The 21,810-nt window shown below is 37.4% G+C and overlaps 1 protein-coding gene across 4 annotated transcripts in view; it reads left to right on the plus strand.

Annotated features, from left to right (window-relative positions):
- The window catches only part of POLA1 (DNA polymerase alpha 1, catalytic subunit), a 306,069-nt gene that overhangs the window by 180,722 nt on the left and 103,537 nt on the right, over positions 1-21,810 (plus strand). For all 4 annotated transcript variants that reach the window (XM_032756700.2, XM_032756701.2, XM_032756702.2 and 1 more), the window contains one exon: positions 15,183-15,299. In XM_032756700.2, the coding sequence (XP_032612591.1) occupies positions 15,183-15,299 (117 nt within the window). The remainder of the gene's footprint in view (positions 1-15,182; positions 15,300-21,810) is intronic.

Below are 21,810 nucleotides of genomic sequence, written 5' to 3' on the forward strand. Positions count from 1 at the left end.
CACAGTATCCTACAGAGTGCTTTCACTGCCCTAAAAATCCTCTGTGCTCCACTTATTTTGGAAGGCTTTTAGGTAATACATAGCATAGGAAAGGGTATAGGGAATGGAGCACTCTCATACATACACTGTTGGTGGGCATGAAAAATGGTACACCTTTTGGACAACAATTTGGCAACATCATCAAGATTGTAAATGAACATACCATTCTACTTTGCAATTCTAATTTGGGTATCTCTCCTTACACATGTGCAGTCCTTACAGATATTATCAAAGGTACTATACAAGGATATTGCTTGCAGCATTATAATAGTAATAGTAACAGACTGAAGACAACCTATTGTTGATCAGAAGATAATTCATTAGATTATTACTATCATATAATAGAATTTTGTGCAACCATTAACAAGAACACTACAGATCTATATGTACTGACAGGCCATAATTTCCTCCACTTTTCACTGAAAAAAGCAGGATTTAGAACAGTGTATATGATAAACTTCCATTTGTATTTTTTAAAAAATTAGAGATATTCATAATATGATAATACATTTTAATTAACCTGTTTGGGTGTGGTGGCTCAAACTTGTAATCCCAGCACTTTGTGAGGCTGAGGCAGGAGGATCACCTGGGCAATATAGTGAAACCCTGTCTGTATTAATAATATTTAAAATTTTAAAAATTTTAAAGTAACCCAATATATCCAAAATGGCATTTTATTCTGTAATGAGTGTTAAAAATACCACTAAACTATTTTATAGTCTCCTTTTTTGAACTAAGTCTTTGAAATTTGCTGTGTATTTTATACTTGCAGCCCATCTCAATTTGGACTAGCCATATTTCAAGTGCTCAACAGCCACATACAGTGACTGGCTCATATATTAAGTAGCATAGATGTAGCGTGTAAAGAGCACTGGACTAGAAGTTCAGTCTACATGCTGTGTGACAGTGTGCAAAAAACGTACTTTCTTCTGGGCCTCATTTTCCTCACATACAACACAAAAGATTAGACAAGAGCTCTAAAGTCTCTTCCAATTTTAAAACTTAGGGTTTAAATATATCATTTCTTATTACTTGTCAAAGTCAAGGGTGTAACTGTGGTTGCTTTCCATAGACACTGTTTTCACCAGCACTCCTAAAATTCTGTGATTCTAAGTAAAGCACATATTTTAAGAACTATATTTTATTGCCAGATTGAGGTTGTTTATTAGTTTTTTTAAAGGAAGAATGTTATTAAGCTATGTACGTGATGTAAATCATTTAGTTCTTGTAATACAATTAAGTCAGATTTGAGGCTTTGATAATCCTAGTGCTGCATGGAAAACTTGGAAGAGCAAGAGTGAACCACCGAAATAATATCTAAAGAGTAAATGTAGAAAGAGAAAAAGAGTTGAGAGATAATTTTTTAAGTACAATTCTGTTTATGAAGTTCATTGTTCAGAAAATAATCACTGGTAGTTCTTTTTGAACAAGAGAGAGAATGAGAGTAATACAGAACAGTGGCTCTCAACCTTAGCTGCACATTAGAATCACTTGGGGGAACTTTTTAACATCCCAAAGCTCATTTCGTATCCCAGGCTGATGTTCTCCAACTGAGGTCCCAAACCAGCAGCAGCAGTATCACCTGGGAACTTGTTAGAGATGCAAATTCTCAGGCCCCACCCAGTACCTACTGAATCAGACACTCTGGCGGTGGCGCTGTGTTGTAACGCTGCCCTGGTGATTCCAGTGTGCCATCAGAGTTAAGAATTCCGGAGCAAGAAGTATTTGGAACAGGGTTAACAGATGGGTTTTATATTGAGTGCCAGCTTCCATCCTATAGTGGTCTTGAGGACAGAGTTGGAAACGGAACTGCAATATACCTGCTAAGTGTTTGCCATTCCTGATTTAGTGATTTGGGTAATTTATTAACATTATAGAAGGTTGGATGTTGCAGTCACTTGTAGATGAGCCTTTCTAAACAAATATACGTCAAGAAGCATCTCAGCCAGTTGGCAAAGAAAAAAGGCGAAAAGGGGGGAAAAGCAGGAGAAAAGAAAAAAAATCGCATTGGAACAGAAGCCACAAAAGAAGGGGGGAGGAATATACAAGGTAAAATGTTATAAGTGAAGAAATTCCAGGTAGATTATAAAATATTTATATGTAAGGGTTTCTTAAGTTCAAGTGTGATGGGGATTTTAGGCCCATTTCAAGATCTATCATCAATTCTATCTGATCAAAAAGTACCAAAGGCTTGTTCAGCCCTTTAATTTGGCATTAAGGGATATATTTCCTCTTAACATTTAGACTTTTGATAGGAATGCACTTAATACAGGTATGGTAAATTTGGAGTGAACTAAGCCAGAAAATAAAATATATTTTCAAAGTGTAAAGAGGTTATCACTGACTGAGAAGGAGTTAATGTGTCATATATCCTTTTGATTTCTACTCTTTGAGAGAAATCACAGTATCTATAATTTCGGAGGCATATTCGGAAGAATGTTAAATTGTGATTTCTCTGTGCTGAATCTTAGCGATCTGTCAGGGAGTCTTCAGCCCTGACAAAATAAGAATGGACCCATTATGGTATCAGGTCCATTTGATTTTTCAAAAGTTAAGGGAAATATGCAGATCGTTTCAGAGACTCTCTTTTTGCTCTTGCTTGTTATAAGACAGATGAAGGGAAGCAAACTGGGCTGTGTTTAGAATGCATCTGGAGCTGCTTCTCACTCGAGATCTCGGCAATATAACTTCTGCAAGCCCTTTCTGTGTGTATTTTTCTTTTCTCATCCTGAAATATTCCATCTTGCATGAGAAAGTCAGCTTTGATAATTTCCAAAAGCTAAGTATTATGACAGAATTTGTGCCTCTTAGAAAAAAACTGCTCCTTTACTATAAAATAGAACCTACCTTTTCTACCTGAGTAAAAAATTCTGATAAAACTTTTCTGATCATATTTATTATTGAAAAAATTATATTATTTTTGAGGTTGTGTTTACTAAAATATGTTGATTTTTATATTAATTTCTGAATACTCAGTTTATATTTTTAGATTGTTTTGTGAATTGGGATCTCTGAGTATAAAGTGGTTTTCAGCACATTGGTGATATTGTTGAACATCTTCCTCAATGCAAGCATATGCATTTCAACAGCTTTCGGGACAGTACTACAGTTAATAATTTCTTTACAAGACAAATGTATGCTTTTTTATTGTTAGCATTATTTTCTCATCTTATGTTCTGGCATTTAAATTATGAAACTTCATCTCGGCATGTAGACTTACCTTGTGTTGCCAAGAGGAAAGAAGTGGCTTTTCTGCAAAGCCAAATAGTTTTTACTTTATTGTCTGCTACGAAACAGCTGCTGATTTCAGGAAAATGCCGTCTCATCATTGGGCCTGGGGTGTCCAAAAGAGGCTGGAAGAAAAAATGACTGTAGCTCCCTGTCTGCCCTGGCACTCTCCTCCTTTCTCTCATTTTCATTGCCATGAAGAGCAGGAGAACAATATTCTGCAATTAAGGATTCCATTAAGTTGAAGAAAAGAGCAAATGGGGGATGTTTGTTCTCTAAGCTGAAAAAATTTGTCTGGGGTTGGGGGGGGGGATAGTGGTAGTGGTATGGAGAGAGGTGGGTGGAGAGACGAAGTCAGGGCTGTTTGTTGAATATACTGTTAAGGACTGTTACCATCCTAATTAATCAAGTTAGAAATTACAGCTGTAGTCGGTTTCCCCCCAATTCTTGTTATCAATTTTCTTCTCTTTTGAGACAAAGCAAATATAAATTTTGTGTTCATTTGTCATTCGTTCTTTGACTTCAGCATCTCTGAAAATAACAATGTAGCACAAAAGCCCAGTATTTACCTAGTTGTAATGTGGGTTGCCATGGTGTTTTGCAAATTATTGCAATTATGTTCACCATGCGAGTCGCCCTTGGTAACTGGCGAAAAAACTGATAATCCTGTTTTGAACAAAAGGTCAAATTGCTGAATAGAAAGTCTTGATTAACTAAAAGATGTACAAAGTGGAATTATTTCCTACCATTCAGAAATAGTTCTTGATCGGGTTTGGGGGAGGGGGTGAGTAAGTACATCTGATTACTGAAGTACAAAGCATTGAAAGGATGTTGTCTTGAGCCTTTCATGTAGTCTTAATGGTGGCTTTTTTGTCAAATTTACCCATTTGCGGCATTGAAAGAGGCAGCTGCATTTAAGCTGGAGAGACGGTGCTTTTTCAAGAGTTCAGTGCATGGAAAGTTCTCAGCAGTATCTGCAGTTTACTAGTAGCCCCTGGTCTATTAAAACTGATGTGCCGCATTTGAGCCCATTGCTCTCAGTACTTGTGAACCCCTCTGGCTGATGATCTAATAAAGTGCTCTTACTGGACAATCTCTGATCAGCTACTTAAAAAGGAGGCTGGAGGAGGGGGCCTGAGGGAGAAGCCTCACAGGCAGTGAGTCTTGGAGCAGGCCAGAAGAGTAAAGACAAGAGTGGCTAAACTAAAAGGTTTGTCACCATGATGATTTGTGCTAAGGCATTTGCCACAGGGTTTTGGTTTTTGTGCCCCAGATCTCCCAAACTGTGATCATGCTTTTTTTCTGAAGAGAAATTTTAGTTTTAAGTTAGATAAGAGATTAGAACTGTCTCTCTGAAATGTTAAAATCTACCTTGCAATTGTTTCTTAAATTATGGGCATTCAGAAAATATATAATCCTACATTCATGTAAAACCACAAGTTTCCCATGTTGCAGCCAAAGGTTAGATGGATTTCATTTCTTCTGAATCTGGCAGAACATCTGCAGGGAGTGAATTTTGGAGGGAGGGAGTTCTTTTTTTTTTTTTTTTTTTTTTTTAGTGACCACCTGAAAAATCAATTCTCAAAACTTTTGAGAGTGTGTGAAAGTGGCATGAAAGCAAAGCAAACCTTAACAAGTTTGTGGGTTTACATTCTACATCACCTAGCAACCTCCTGACTCAGCCAGATCTCTTGTCTACCCTTAGTTCTGTTTACAGACTATTCAAACGGCCCTTCGAAACCATGAAAGATATTCAGTTTCATTAGTACCATTCTCAAGGAGAAAATAATTAAAGTTAAATGAACAAACATTGCCTGGTGATAGTTTGAACTCCATTCTGATTTTAAGATGTCCTTTGAGGCAGTAGTAGCTGTAGTTCAGTTTTAACATTTGTCGTTCACTACCCAAAGGCGTATCACTTGAAACCATACCAATAAATACTAGTCTCTGAACAAACAAACAATAAAAATTACTTTTAGCTAGACTTGAGCAAAGAAAAACTCTTCTGGTAAGAAGGTTTTAAGCGTGCATGCCATTCCGATTGAATTTTGTTTTATTTGATTCTTACCCCAGGACATCTGAGTTGATCTGTGTGCACACTGAATAAAGGCAGGGGAGAGGGCGTGGGGAACAAGGCACCTCTCTTTAAAACTGATTTATTACCTACCTTCAGAGAGCCACCATCATAAAGAAAGGTATTCAAATAATATTCCATAAAAGACTGGGTGCATTTTAGTGAATGGCTTAATTTAACAAATGATACTAATACTACTAATACATACTCTGTCACTTTCTCATTGAGAATTGCTTATGTGATTAAATTAACCTATTTTTGAAATTTTAGATTTAGTTAAAAAGAAAAAAAATTTTTTTAAGAACAGACTATTTTTTTTCATGTGCCCTTTCTTTCCCCATAAGCACATTCCCTGAATATTTATCTTGGCAGCAAGCATACACATGGTATAGCTCAGAATATTTTTCAGCTGTGTTAGTGATTTAATTATATTGCAAGCTCTTGGCAAAACTGTCTCTTCTCTCGTTAATAAACTTTCTGATTATAAGAACAATATACACTTGTTGTAGAAAATTTTGAAAATACAGAAATAGAAGAAGAAACCACAGAGATTACTACTGATAGCATTGCAGAGTATTTCCTTCCAGTCTTTTTTCTGTGCATATAGTGATGAAACCAAACCTTGAGTTCACTTTTGAAGTTTATTCATTATTGTGTGTACATCGCTAAGGTGTTGGTTTTTTTCAGAAGTGAAGACTTGAGAGGCAGGAATGGCGATGGAAGTAATGAACAATTTTTCTTAGAGGTTTCTTCACTAAAATATTAATATAAGCACCAGAGTAACTATTTTACCATCTCATTCCATTTGATTCTTTCCTCCTTTCCCTTGTTGAAATGACTATGTGCCTTACCTGACACATCCATTTATTATCATTCATGTTAGAAAGTCAGACATTCATTACAGTTGGAATATTACATCCCCAAGTCACCTGTAGCTTCATATAGGGGGAAAAAAGTATTTTGTGAAAAGATTTGTAATATAATAGAGATTAATGGAATGTGGAAAGGAAAATGCTTTCAGTTTCTCATATAAAATGAAAGCAGGGTGGCTAGAAAATCTTGTATTCTTGTTATTTGTATTTTGTTAGATCTCTAACATCCACAGTACATGGCTGGGTTGCATGAGCTCTTTGTGTCTTGTTGACAGTTGACAGACAAAGCAAAATTATTCCTGAAGCAAGGTACTGTGTACTTAGTTGTGACCTATTATAGCCTAAGAATGTAGCTTGCTTTTGAGTTGGATGAATAGGGAGAGTATTTTACAGAATAGACTTGAATATACTAAGAGAGGTTTTTAGTTGCTCATACAGAAAGATACATGTCCTCCATTGAACTTTTTTCCCCAAAATGTAATTTTCCATATAAAGTCTTTTAAGTATATTTTCCCTGGTTGCTTGCATGGAGACAGTTTTAACTGTTCTGGTATTGTCCTCTAGGGGTAAAATACAATTGCTGGTAATTGTTGGCTTTCTGTGCTCACAGTATAATGAGAGAAGATGGCTTGCATGGGGGCTCTTTAATGTATCTCAGGTACATCTTCTGATGCTCAAGCTCTGATTGCAAATTAAAATAGCAAGGCTCTGTATTGGATTTGATGTGAGGCAAAGCAGACCAAGTTGCTAATTTATCATGTAATATACAATTGCTGAGGTTGGAATTTGTCCACTTGTAGTGCTATTCTGTGTGTTTAAATGAGGACCACTGTTTGCATCTAACCTATCATAACAGTTTGGGAGTGCTCCATTATCCTTTCAGCAAACTGATGGCAGAGTCTGGTCCTTGTACAAATGATAAGATCAATAAGTTTCAAATAACTTGGATGAAATGACATATGACTGTTCATTTAAAGAGATGTCTTACTTTAAAAATCAATTTTAATAATATTTAAAATTCTTATATTGACTGATGAGGCACTTTCTACTTCTGTTTTGATAATTTTGTTCAAAATATTCTTGTATTAACTTCGGTGAATAGTTAGTTTATGTATTTATTTTTCCTGATTTACTCTTTCATCTCCTACCCTAGCACCTTTCTGGGACTTAATAATCACTCTTTGACATGCCAGCATGCTGCAGTGTAGAAGATTTAACTTTAAAAGCAAAATTATATTCCTGTTAAAACTTCCCCTGGAGATCTTAGGGAAATTTTCTCCCAGTTTTGGGTACAAATGTGGGTCAGAAAGCAATTTGTTTTTTGATATTTCTGGAAATTCCAAATCACAACATGTCATTCTTCAAAAGCAGCTGTGGGCCCATACTGTGCACTATCTATAAGGAGACCCATTTTTTGCCACTAGGGATAATTCTGTGGCAGAAAAATGTGCCTGCAAGGGAACCCCGGAACATTTATAAATGGTTTAGGGTGAAAAGAGAGTCTGATGTTCTCAGAGTACATCTAGTTTTGGTATAGGGGTGGCTAATGACCATTATTGAAAACTAGTAATAATCTGATGAACTCAAAGCATGCATGCTGGCAGACCCCATCCTGTGACCCTGTCACTGCACTCCTGGTGAGCCATTACAATTTAAACTAAATCGTACGTCACTGCAGAACCATGCTGTCTCTTGAAAATCTGTGAATCCGAAAATAAAGCAAAGACAGCCTCCTCTTCCCCCGCTGCCTGTTTTGCGGTCTGTATCTTCACTATATTTTAGTTTGATCAGGAAAAAAATATGAAAATTTCATTTATGTTGACTACATAGTTGTAATATTTTGCAATCAAATTGAGAAGCAGCACCACCTAATCTTACTGTTTATCCATTATTTTAGTTCTCTGTTTTGTAATAACACCAGATGGACACGGACCAGGCTCTTTCCTGGTTAAAATGGTGCAGTTTTAATAGTGCATTGTCAGCTATAGCTTAGCAATAATGTCCCCCAATACCAGAGACAGGATAATAACAATATTTACTCAACATTTTTGTGAGTTTTCTTATGTGATCCCCTGAACAACACTAATAGAGTAAATATTGTTACCTCCTGTTTTATAGATGAGGCAACTGAGGCTCAGAAAGAGGTTCAGTGAGTTGCACAAAATTATGTTAGTAAATGGGAGGAAAGAAACCCTATTCATGCAGGTTTTCATAACCTCAATTCTGTATTCTTCACTGAGTGGGAACCTTTGTGGTAGAGACTGGGGAAGACAGTACCAGCTCCAAAACAAATTGTTCCCCAGGGGACCAACCATCCAGTTAGGTAGGCAAAGCAAGATGGTAAAATAAGATGGTTAAGAGACAGTGCACCGCAGTGTATGCTCAGCGTTAGGTGGAATAAACAAGAAATCCCTGTGGGTCGGGAAAATTTCACAAAAGACGAATGGAACTGATGATCAAGGAATGGACCTTTTAGGCAGAGGTTCTCCAGCCTGTATAATGATAAGGCGGTGAAAACAGGCAAAATGTGGTGAGTACAGTGAGAAAACCAATCTGATTGGGCAACGATTTTGTGTAAGAGAATGATGAGAAAGTGCAGGGGAGTGGGATGAGGTTGTAAGGATTTGAAAGCCAGGCCAATGAATTTGTTCTTAATTGTCTGTGGAAGGTATGTGATTGGGAGTTGGGAGTGGAGAGCCCTTTGCGTTGGATATAAGAGAGAACGGAGTCAGGGAAACCAGGGAGGAGGCTACTGAAATAGAACAATCTGAGGTCTGGCTTTGATGAGGTTGGTGGTAATGGGACTATAAAGGAAAGACCAGTGGACAAACTTGGTGACTGATTGGAAATGAGAGGAGAAGGGCCCACTATATATTTGACTCAAGTATGCAAACTACTGTGCATTGTTATTTTCCTTATTGTTTTTTATAAACTTGCTCCTCTACATTTTTATTTGATTGCTTCTGTTCATTTATTCAGAAGACTTTTAAAAATATAACTTCAACTTTTATTTTAGATTTAGGGGGCACACGTGCAGGGTATATTGCATGACACTGAGGTTTGAGGTACAAATAATCCTGTCACCCAGGTAGTGAGCATAGTACCCAAGAGGTGGTTTTTCAGCCCTTGCTTCCCTCCCCGCTTTAGTAGTCCTGGAATCTGTGCCCATCTTTATGTTCATGTGTACCCAATGATTAGCTCCCCCTTATAAGTGAGAACATGTGGTATTTGGTTTTCTGTTCCTGCATTAATTTGCTTAGCATGATGGCCTCCAGCTGCATCCGTGTTGCTGCAAAGAACATGATCTCATTCTTTTTTATGGCTGCATAGTATATATTCCATGGTGTGTGTGTGTGTGTGTGTGTATATATATATCTCACATTTTCTTTATCCAGTCCATTGTTGATGGGCACCTAGGTTGATTCCATGTCTTTTCTATCGTGAATAGTGCTGCAATGAACATATGAGTGCATGTGTCTTTTTTGTAGAACAGTTTATCTTCCTTTGGGTATATACTCAGTAATGCAGTTCCTGGGTTGAATGGTAGCTCTTTTTTAAGTTCTTTGAGAAATCTCCAAACTGCTTACCACAGTGGCTGAACTGATTTACATTCCCACCAACAGTGTATAAGCGTTCCCATTTCTCCGCAGCCTTGCCAGCATCTGTTATTTTTTGTCTTTTTAATAATAGCCATTCTGACTAGTGTGAGATGGTATCCTATTGTGGTTTTGATTTGCATCTCTCTGATGATTGGTGATAAGCATTTTTTCGTATGCTTGGCTGCTTATATGTCTTTTGAGAAGTATCTGTTCATGTCCTTTGCTCACTTTTTAATGGGGTTATTTGGTTTTCACATGTGAAGTGATTTAAGTTCCTTATAGATTCTGGGTATTAGACCTTTGTCAGATGCATAGTTTGCAAATATTTTCTCCCATTCTGTGAGTTGTCTGTTTACTCTGTTGATAGTTTCTTCAAAAGATATTTTTGAGGGCCTCCTATGCTCCACAGTTTCAGATCTAGATGATTTCTGTGTGTATAGCCTTCTAAAAATACAAATGTACACAAATGAATAACAGTTTGTGTTTAAGGTACAACTACTAGGAACGCCTCAGTTAGAAGTGGAAATTGATCCCTTTTTAACATGTGCAGAAGAAGCCATTTTAGTTGAGGCCTCAAAAATATAATTTAGTAATCAGAACCAATCAACATTTGACACAATTTCATACACAATGATTTTAAGGAATTAGTGATGCTGAGATTAAAGCAACAAGTGATAGAGCTTGGAATATTTTGGTAAAGGTTTGTTTTGCTATTGGACAGGCTGACTTCACCTCTTTTGAACTTTCTATTTATAAATGTGGCTAAGCCAGGCAACTAAAAATTTATTGACCTTATTGCTATTGGTTATAATAATTTGTGTGTGGCATTACATAATAAAATTACATATTTGGATAGCAGACATCCTTAAAGTGATTCTAGAGGTTTTTATTAAAATCCAAATCTTTTTATAGGTTGGGTAGTTCCAAGGAACTACACTTTTATTAAAAATATCCTCTTCCGTTGACTTGTCAATGTAGCCTTGGGCTGTACAGGCTATATGTTATTTCTGAAAATGAGAAATGAAAGTAAGTTAAGTTTTGTCTTTGTGAGTGATAAATCAAAGTGAACTTATGCAATATTATTATTTTCATTTGCTTTGTTTTTGTCACTTTTAAGGGACAAAATTCAGTATGAGATCTTATAAAATTTGCATCGTCATGGACTATTTTCAAATACCTGTTATATTTATTTATTTTTATTTAAAAAAATTTTTTTGAGACAGGATCTCGCTGTGTCACCCTGGCTGGAGTGCTGTGACATAATTATAGCTCACTGCAGCCTTGACTTCCTGGGCTCCAGCCATCTTCCCACCTCAGCCTCCCGAGTAGCTGTGACCGTAGGTGCGTGCCACCACTCCCAGCTAATTTTTGTATTTTTGGTAGAGACAGGGTTTTGCCATGTTGCCGACGCTGGTCTTGAACTCCTGAGCTCAGGCAATCCACCTGCCTCGGCCTCCCAAAGTGCTGGGATTACAGGCATAAGTCACCATGCCCAGCCTATATTTATTTTTTAACAGCACAAATGCCCCTTGAAAGTTAGATTTAGCTAGCTGGTTGGCATTTGTTGGGGGAACAAAGGGTTAAATAAAATGTACTTTACAAAACTGAATTGAAGCAAAGCATATATTTAATATGATTAGGGCCTATTTCCTACATAGAAGAGTTTTGTTTAAAATACACCATGACCAAAAGCTTAATTATCAAAATAAAGCAAGAAGCATAAAGAGTTACAGGCTTCTAATATTTTTTTCAGCCCCAGTTCCCTTCACATAGTTATCAGCATGTTTAATTTCCATGCATAATAGCACTAGTTATTGTTGTCATTTGTAAAGGGAGATTAACAGATAGTAAGTACAAACAAACCCAAATAAGCACTGAATAGAGAGGTGACAAAGGAAAAAAGACCTCTTTAATGTTAATTATAACTGGTAGAAAGTCTAGACAAATTATATTATCTGTTTTCTGTATGATTTGAAAGGACATTTAGTTAGTACCTCTGTCAGAGATAGACTTAGGTGTTTGCTTTAAAAACAGGTGAGATGATAACTTAGCATGTCCGTGGTTGGCAGCTCCCCCAGTGAGTTGTGAAATCGTAGTAAATTGACAGAATCAAGTTTCAAAAACATCTGAAAAGAACTCTATAGTTTTTGAACATTATATTTTAAAAATTAAGTAATTTTAATATCCAGGTTATATTTTGGAACTGAATAATTTCTTTTCTCAAAACATGATAGTTGTTACCTGTCTGCTTATTTTTTTAGTTTTGTTTAGAATTGGATGAATTACAACTGTGGTTGGCAATGTTAACCAATTATATATTCCAAAGCATATAAAGCCTCAGATATCAAATTTAAAGTAACAAACCCAATGAATGATAAAGGAGTGGTCCAGTCCTGTATGGTTTGTTTCCTTTATTAATATACCTAAATGGGTACTTCAAGAAACAAGTAGTCTTACCTTTAGTGTTTATAGGCTACATTTAAAATTTAATACCTGCTCTTGCTGTCAGCTCCACTATTCCCTACTGTATCTCCCATGCCTAGAACAGACTAAACCGAAGTATCTTGTTTCTCTCTCTTTTTTTTTTGAGACGGAGTCTTGCTGTGTCACCCAGGCGGGAGTGCAGTGGTGCAATCTTGGCTCACTGCAACCTCCGTCTCCCGGGTTCAAGCAATCAGCCTCCCGAGTAGCTGGAGTTACAGGTGTGTGCCACCACACTCGGCTATTTTTTTGTATTTTTAGTAGAGACAGGATTTCACCGTGTTAGCCAGGATGGTCTCCATCTCCTGACCTCGTGATCTGCCCGCCTCAGCCTCCCAAAGTGCTGGGATTACAGGCATGAGCCACTGTGCCTGGCCAGTATCTTGTTTCTTTTTTTTTTTTTTCCGAGACGGAGTCTTGCGCTGTCGCCCAGGCTGGAGTGCAGTGGTGCAATCTCGGCTCACTGCAAGCTCCGCCTCCCGGGTTCACCCCATTCTCCTGCCTCAGCCTCTCCGAGTAGCTGGGACTACAGGCGCCCACCACCACGCCCAGCTAATTTTTTGTATTTTTAGTAGAGACAGGGTTTCCCCGTGTTAGCCAGGATGGTCTCGATCTCCTGACCTTGTGATTCACCCACCTCGGCCTCCCAAAGTGCTGGGATTACAAGTGTGAGCCACTGCGCCCAGCCGTATCTTGTTTCTTTAATTCTAAGGAGCTGATTATGAGCTGCACTCTTGACTTAACAGCTTTTTTGAAGGAAACTAAAGTACATTATCAAGCTGTACATGTCCATTATAAATGCATCTGAGTTTCAGAAATATTAAAATGTGAATATAAATGTCTTTCTAAATCAAGAAGATGTTGTAATATACCCTCAAAATTAAAACAAACAGCTGCCTGTGACTCCAAAACACTGATTGGTTCATGATCTTTTGCTGTGGTAGTAGTAGTTTATCTCAGACACTAATCTATCCCTTCTCTGTATTGTTAGCATTTATAGTTGGTACCACACAACTTGGTTCTTAAAGCCAAGCCATACTGAATTGCTTTTATAGTCTTTATGTGTGTGGACCTTGCTTTCCTATTTAGATTGTAATTTCCTGAAACTGTACCTGGAGCCCTTTTGCCTATTCTTCACAATATTTAATGTAATTCTGGGCATATATTACAAGTTTCATTAAGGACTCATTGAGACCCTCCCTCTACCTGAAAAGCTCATATTAAATTTTAAAATAGTTTAGCATTGAATGAAGGTAGGAATAATGCTTACTGTGGGTGTATTGACTAGATGAATTTTACATTCTTTAAAGGTAGCATAATTTTGTTATTCATAAAGATCTATAATACACTTTCCCTTTTTGTGATAGCCTTAAATGGAGCTAGAAGAACTGATTCTTGGTGCTTTCCCCTGAGTTTTGTTATAGCTACTTCCAGAAAAGCCTATTCCGAGGAATGAGGTCAAATGGCACAGCAGCAAGTGAAGGCATCCCTCGGCTTTGGATTAACACCACATGGAAACATTACTAAGTGGCAGACTAAAGTACCTGACATAATGAACCAACACTCATGTATATACTGATCTTATCTAAGGGGAAAAGACCAACAAGTTGCTCAGTCTAGAAATAGGATATGGAGTTATGCATGTTATTGATTCCTTTATTAATGATAACTCAGCATAGCTCTTTCTGGCCTTCATTCTTTGACATACATTGTTCTTTCTGTGTAAGTTGTCTTTTCTGCCTTCTCTACTTACCAAACTTCCACTCATTTTTCAAGACCGGGTCAGAAGTTGCCATGTCTCAAAATGCTCCAAGATCTACAGATAGTCAGGTCCCTACTGGGGGCTCCGCAGGTGAGAACACCATGAGACAAGGGAGCAGAAGCATACCGTGTTCACCTTCATACCCCAGCACCTCACCGTAACATTTGCCTTATACTTACGCCTCTGTGGCAATACATGTAGCACGAAAGCCCACAGACCTTGGTGCCTTAGTATGAACAGCTGAACTTTGACCCCATTTGTGATGTCTTGTCTCCTTTGTTTAACAGATAACGTTTTGTAACAAACATAATGCTGATTTAAGGTCTTAGGTATATTCTTATCACATCACTATGAGAAAATTCAAACAAGATCAGCAAGGGAGAGTAACTGAAGAAGGAAGGTGAGAAGAGGGTTCTAAAAGACAGAGAAGTGAGTGATAGCTGTAGTATTTCAAACCTCTGGAAAATAGTGGTCAGTTGAAGTTGTCCTTGAAAACATTGAAGCTAGTTTTATGTCTCTAGAAAGCACATATGAGAGAATCTATTTTTGTTTACATGAAATAATTGATTATATTTAAGTGTTTCTTTTATGCCAAATATAGTCCTAGACACTCTAAATGTGTTCCATCATTGCAACAACCATATACAGTAACTACTGTGGTATCCATTTTACAGAGAAGGAAACAGCACAGCAATTAAGTAACTAGCCAATAGTCACTCAGCTATTGGGAAGGTTATACATGTATGTGGTGCATTCTTTACTTTGGTAATGGTCTTTACTAATGAACTAAAACACATTGGTTTACATTCTGCCTGTAGTAGAAGTTTTTGTTGGGAAGTTTTGATGTATTTGAGTGAGGAAGGGTGTTTCTTTTAAGAAAAAGAAATAACATCTCGTGATTTTCTTTTTTTTTTTTTTTTTTTTTAACTTAATGGGTTTCCTAACTTCTAAGTTTGGGGCATAGATCTATCTAATTAACATGTCAGGAGAGAGAGATAACTAGAGTTATGTCAGAATTTCTGAGAAAAGATTACATAAAATGAGTCTATCTTGATAACCAAAAAAAGGTTTATTACTTGTATTTGTCGATGGTGATAAGTCTGAAGTTTTCCTTTCCTTCTCTCCAGGGCTGGTTGATATGTGAGGAGCCAACCTGTCGCAATCGAACTCGTCACCTTCCCCTTCAATTCTCCCGAACTGGGCCTCTTTGCCCAGCCTGCATGAAAGCCACACTTCAACCAGAGGTAACAGTCTCATAATGCTAAAGAACCATGTCGAAGAGGGTAGAGGGCTGCTTGCTTTGAGAAGTAGATACTGAGTATTTGCCCTATGAAGATGCCCTACTACCATATGCATATACTAATCTTATTTTTTAAAAATACAGATTTCAGAAAGATACATGCTTTCTTTTTTTCACATGTCATGAGCAATACTATATTTATATTTAAAAGGGAAACTAATTCTCATATGAGTTATAGATTTCTTTGGTTGCCACTACATAATTACAAAAGAAGACATGGCCATTCCATTCTAGAAACTGCTATCATCTTTGGGCTTGATCAGAATCCCATTTGTAAGAGCCAGAAATCCTCCCAACTCTGTACCCTGAATGGTTTATTTTGTGGGGTTTTTGGTCCCCTCTGCTGGATTAGTTGTTTATAAGTAGCTGCATAAATAAGTAGTTCTGAAGCCATTTTTCTTTGTTTTTTGTTTGCTTTTTTTTTTTTTTTTTTTACGGAGTCTTGCTCTGTCGCCAGGCTGGAGTGCAGTGGCACGATCTCAGCTTACTGTAACCTCAGCCTCCCGAGTAGCTTGGGACTATAGGCGCATGCCACTGTGCCCAGCTAATTTTTGTATTTTTAGTAAAGACGGAGTTTCACCATGTTGGCCAGGATGGTCTCGATCTCTTGACCTCGTGATCCGCCCACCTCGGTCTCCCAGTGCTGGGATTACAAGCATGAGTCACTGCACCCAGCCTGTTATGTCTTTTTGAGATGGAGTCTAGCTCTGTTGCCCAGGCTGGAGTGCAGTGGTGGGATCTCGGCTCACTGCAACCTCCGCTTCCCATGTTCAAGCGATTTTCCTGCCTCAGCCTCCCGAGTAGCTGGGACTATAGGCGTATGCCACCACACCTGGCTAATTTTTATATTTTTAGTAGAGACAGGGTTTTACCATGTTGGCCAGGCTCATCTCGGAGTCCTGGCCTCAGGTGATCTGCCTGCTTCAGCCTCCCAAAGTGCTGGGATTACAGACGTGAGTCACCGCACCCGGCCACTCAAGCCATTTTTCTATCTTAATATACACATCTGAGGTGTGAGACATACTATCATTAATGACTCCCAACTAGAAAGCATGGCATCTGGAAACACTTCTCTGGTAATTAAGATGCCTTCTCTCTCTTGACCCGTTTGAGCATCTTCGACCCAAACAGCATTTTCCAAACTGTAGTGAGAAGTTTGCACGTCCTTTGAGCAAAGAGTTTTGTGATCAAGTATATCTAGCAGATGCTGGGCTAGCTAAAATTAAACAAGTTTATTGCAGATCTTTTCAGAACCTATAATATGATAATGTGCAATCTGTCTCACTAGGACAGGTCCATAATGTGCCTCACTTTCCAAATTTGTCTAGCCTGAAGATTTGTAAGGTTTTAGTGAGAAGAAGGTGAGACTTGGGAACCTGTTGTTTATTTACTTACTTTTTAAATGCAGAGGCAGGCCTGTAATCAAGTTTTGACTTCAAATTTTCTTGCTGAAAAGGGTTGATAGACTAGTTTTAGAAAAATATGAACACACATTTTTAGAAATGGAGTCTTGCTATGTTGTCCAGGCTGGAATGCAATGGCTATTCACAGGTGCAATCATGGCTCACTACAGCCTTGAATTTGTAGGCTCAAGTAATCCTCCTGCTTCAGCCTCCTGAGTAGCTGGGACTACAGGCATGTGCCCAGCTGAAAATATTTTATTTTAAAATAATCATGACTTTTAATTTTAGGATAATATATCATTTCACAAAATTTGGCAACTAGTCAGGAACTACAAATAGCTACCATCATTGTGTATTCAGTTCTTTTGCATATCCATATGTATTTTTCTACATGATTGCCATCACAATGAAGATATGTACTTGTATCACATTTATCTTTTGTCAAGCATTTTTTCTGTGTTGTACTTCATTTTCAGTACGAATTTTTTTTTTTTTTTTTTTTTTTTTGAGACGGAGTCTTACTCTGTTGCCCAGGCTGGAGTGCAATGGTGCGATCTTGGCTCACTGCAACCTCTGCCTCCCAGGTTCAAGCAATTCTCCTGCCTTCACCTCCCGAGTAGCTGGGACTACAGGCGCGTGCCACCATGCCTGGCTAATTTTTGTATTTTTAGTAGAGATGGGGTTTCACCATGTTGGCCAGACTGGTCTTGAACTCCTGACCTTGTGATCCACCTGCCTTGGCCTCCCAAAGTGCTGGGATTACAGGCATGAGCCACCACACCTGGCCTCCAGTACCAAAAATTTTAAACACAAATTTAACTATACCTCTCATTGGGCATTTTAAGCTGCTTTTCAATATCTCTACTTGAAATTTTGTGATGAATATTTTTCTGCTTAAATGATTTTTTCTTTATTTGACATTTAGGATAAATTGTTATCAACAATACATACATACATTGCATAAATACAATATGGTCATGATTTATATTGCTAAATTGCTTTCCTAATGGGCTATCCCAACTTATACTGTATACCAGTACTTTATGAACATACCAGTTTTACCATAGCCTTTCTAACATTTGGACACTATCATTTATTTTTTAAAACTAATTTGATCAGCATAAAAAGTTCCTTGCCCTTTTTTTGGTATACCTTTGATGATTAGCAACTTTTTTTAAAATGTGGAATGTTAGAATTAGCTGTCATATTGAATTATTTTTACGTCAGTCTTGTCTCAAGACTTGCATCAGCAGGTGCAGAGAGAGAACAAAAGTGTATGTATTTGGTGTGACTCATCAATCTGGTTGTAGGCTTTAGGGGAATCACCTTGCTTCATGAACTGATGCTGCCTTTGAGACTTTTTAAATATCTAACTCATCAAGTTAAGTTCAATGAAAATCGAATTACTTCTTAGAAAATCAACCAGTTTTGTGATTGCATTCTTGGTAAGAGAAGGTAAAAGGTTAGTGTATAATCTTAGATCGTTAAGCTATTAGACTGATAACATTTCGAGGATGACATTGATAGTGGTTTAATATATCAGGTTATCTTTTATCATTTATTAATCTTTTTAGATTTCAAAGTGACTTGTTTTTTTCTTCATATCCTTGTCCTTCTCAAAACTGCAGCGTTTTAGACTTGTGTTTGTCAAGGTTATCAGCTACTCTTCCCAAGGAGAAGCTTTCATAGATTAGCTCCTCTGGTTCCAGTGCTGCTCAGGACATGACCCTGTGGAGTTACTCAGTTTCAGAGCAGGCTGGTTGGTGATACTTTCCTTCGCCATTCCTGACAGGGACCTTGACAGTGGGACTCAGAACACTCTTATGTACTCGATTTTGAGTTGCTAATAATGGGCGAGGAATTTCTTAAGTCTATTTGTGAGGTTCCTGGGCTTTTCTAGTAGGAGGGAAAAATGCATTTTTCCAAAGATAGTTCTAGAGAAGTTCGAAAAACAATTGTGCAATGGACAGAATTATTGTAATCACCAGAGGGTTTTCCAAAGTATCTGTTCTGCAGGATTATACTCATCTGGTTCTTAAGTTCTCAGTTGCTCTGTCTCAGTCATACCTTACTTTCATTTAATAATTATTTATTAAACAACTACAACTACGTTCTAGGCACTTCGCTATGTGCTAGAAACATGTTAACGAACAGAACATTTCTTTATTTATAAAACTATTTTAACATTACACAGATTATATAAAATTCTACAAAATTGATATCTGTGGGCAAAAATAGGCATTTATAAATGCCTGTTTGGACAGAACACTAGACATTCCTAGTGCTAGACTAGTGGGAGCTTTAAATATGTTGTTCAAGTTTGATGGTAAAGCACTAGCCTCTTACTGTGCCAGTCTTATCTGCACATAATAAACCCACTCTCATTTAGTCCTAGGTTACAGTTGACTTGAGTACTTTCCAGAATTGACTTGGAGTAGGAAAGATGGCTCTTCTGCTGGCTCACATTGCCAGAGTTAGAAGAAGAAAGTTGGGACAGTTTTTTTCTCAGGGTTTTACACGTGCATCTTCTCCCCTCTCAGATATTTCATTCATATATATATATATATCTCACAGTTAAGTTTTTTAGGCTAATGGAAATTCCCAGTATACAAGTTGCTGCTTAAGACACATATTCCCTGAGTATTCTTTGCTATATGGGAGGTACATTTAAATACGAGAGTGAAAATTTTGATGCATGTTTAAGTTACTAAGTAAATAGAACCCTCTTTGACAGGATCATTCATGCCCCAAACCTCAGTGTCACACAATATACCCATGTAACAAACATGTACATGTACCCTCTGAATCTAAAATAAAAGTTGATGTTATTTTAAAAAATAAAACTCTTTCATACTGGTGATAGAGATGAGACTTACCCAAGTTAGGCAATAAATATTTTAGTATCTCTTTAGTTTAAGAATGTGGTTTTGACTTTTTAATATGGTGAAATGTGTATGGAATCCCTCCACAGAAGATTCTGTATTAGTAATTCACCAAAAATAAAGCTTTCTGGTTTTGTTGTTGTTATTATTATTAATCTTTCATTATCAAACTAGGATTTCAAACCAAGTTAAACTTTTTCTCATTAACATATTCTTGATGTAGAGCTGAGAAAATGTCTGTATGTGACTCTCTCGATCATGGTAGAAATAATCTGTGCAATTGTGTAGTCCCTGGGGCAGGAGCAGTATAGTGGAGCCCTTTATTCAATTATTTAATCAACTAAATTTCTTGAAGGTCACTTATAAGGAAAGCAGTGAAATGACTTCTAGACCTACTTTGAGAAACCCCCTAGTGTTTCTCACATTTTCCTCACTTGTAAAATTGCTACAGTCTTTTATAACAGAACACATAACATGTGTACCATGTAGGACTTCTGTCCTTAAAGGGAGAGGAGAAATAATGAACTTACAATCATTATATGTTACCATCTCAAAATGGCTATGGCTGAACAAATTGTTGATTTGATGAGTAGGTTAGGGACAGTGAGAATGTTGCCAAGCTACCTGGGGCAGTTTCTTTTTTCAGAAGAAAACATGAAAATAATTGTGGTCTCTTAAGGCAGTAAGCATGAGTCCATGTAGGAAGAGAACCTTAGAACTATGACCGAAAGTCTTAAACCTAGTCATTGGTTATTCTCCAGTAGGGAATGGTGGTTTACCGTGAAGGGTCTTTTGGAGCTCTTCTTTGTTATTTTGACATGCATATTTGATGCAAAGAGATTACTAAATTCTATGTACAGCTTCTCTTACTGTCACACGGGTGCTAGCAACCTTTTTCAATTTACTTTTTTTTAATTGAGGTATAATTCATATAACATAGAATTAAGTATTTTAAAGTGAACCATGCAGTGGCATTTAGTACATTCACAATGCTGTGTGGCTACCACCACTATCTTGTTCCAAAACATTTTCATCGCCCCAAAGAAAATTCCATATCCATTAAGCAGTCACTCCCCATTTCCTCCTCCTTCTAGCCCCTGTTGTCACTATGGATTGTACCTACTTTGAATATTTTCTTTAAATGAAATTATACGATATGTAACTTTAGTGTCTGGCATCTTTCACCTCGCATAACATTTTTGAAGTTCATCTGTGTTGTAGCATGTATTAGTACTTCATTCTTTTTTATGGCCAAATAATATTCCATTGAATAGATATGCCACAATGTGTTTATTCATCCATTGATGGACATTTGGATTGCTTTGTCAGTATACTTTTAAAGTTTATTTTTAATTAAGTAGACAGGTCTTACGTTTGGCCTGAATTTTTTTTTTCTGTAGCTCACTCATTGGTCCTACCTCAGCTGAATGGTACTACACAAAGCTAGACTGATCCCTTTTTCTGTCTCTGCCTTCAGTAAGCACTTATTCAGCACCTATTCAATGCCCATTTTATGAGAGCCTCTTAGACATATAAAAGTAGCTATCTTCCTGAGTGTTCCCTGCTAGACCCAATATTCTTAGGTCTTCATTTCTCTAGAGCTCTGCTTTCAGAATAATGATCTTAGTAAAGACTTTGTGTGTTGATAAATTGAGGAGCCCAAAACTGCATGCAGTATTTTAGGTGCTCTCACTAGCACTAGTATGGAGCAGAAGAAACCTGTCACTGCTACCTTTTCTAGATAGTAAATTTCTGTTAAGTCTATTCGAAGTTGTGTTAACTTTCTTGGTGTCCATATTTGCAGTGTTTTTCATTTTGAGCATTCTCTAAATTAAAATGCCTAGCAATTTTTTTGTACATGCAACTGCTAAGCCATGTCTTATCATGGATTTTTTGGACCCAAATGGCTTATTCAGACCTAAGTGTAAGACTTCAGTAGGTAGTATATTAACAAAGTACTACAAACTAGGTGACTTAAAGTAATAGAAATGTATTACAGCTCTGGAGGCTATATGTCTGAAATCCAAGTGTTGGCGGGGCCATTTTCCCTCTGAAATTTACAGGGAATCCTTCCTTGCCTTTTCTAGCATCTGCTAATCCTTGGCTTGTAGATGCATCACTTCAATCTCTGCTTCTCTTGTCACGTGGCAGTCTTCTTCCCTGCGTGTCT

Source organism: Hylobates moloch, unplaced genomic scaffold, assembly GCF_009828535.3.
Source record: "Hylobates moloch isolate HMO894 unplaced genomic scaffold, HMol_V3 SCAFFOLD_7, whole genome shotgun sequence".
In the NCBI taxonomy this organism is placed as follows: domain Eukaryota; kingdom Metazoa; phylum Chordata; class Mammalia; order Primates; family Hylobatidae; genus Hylobates; species Hylobates moloch.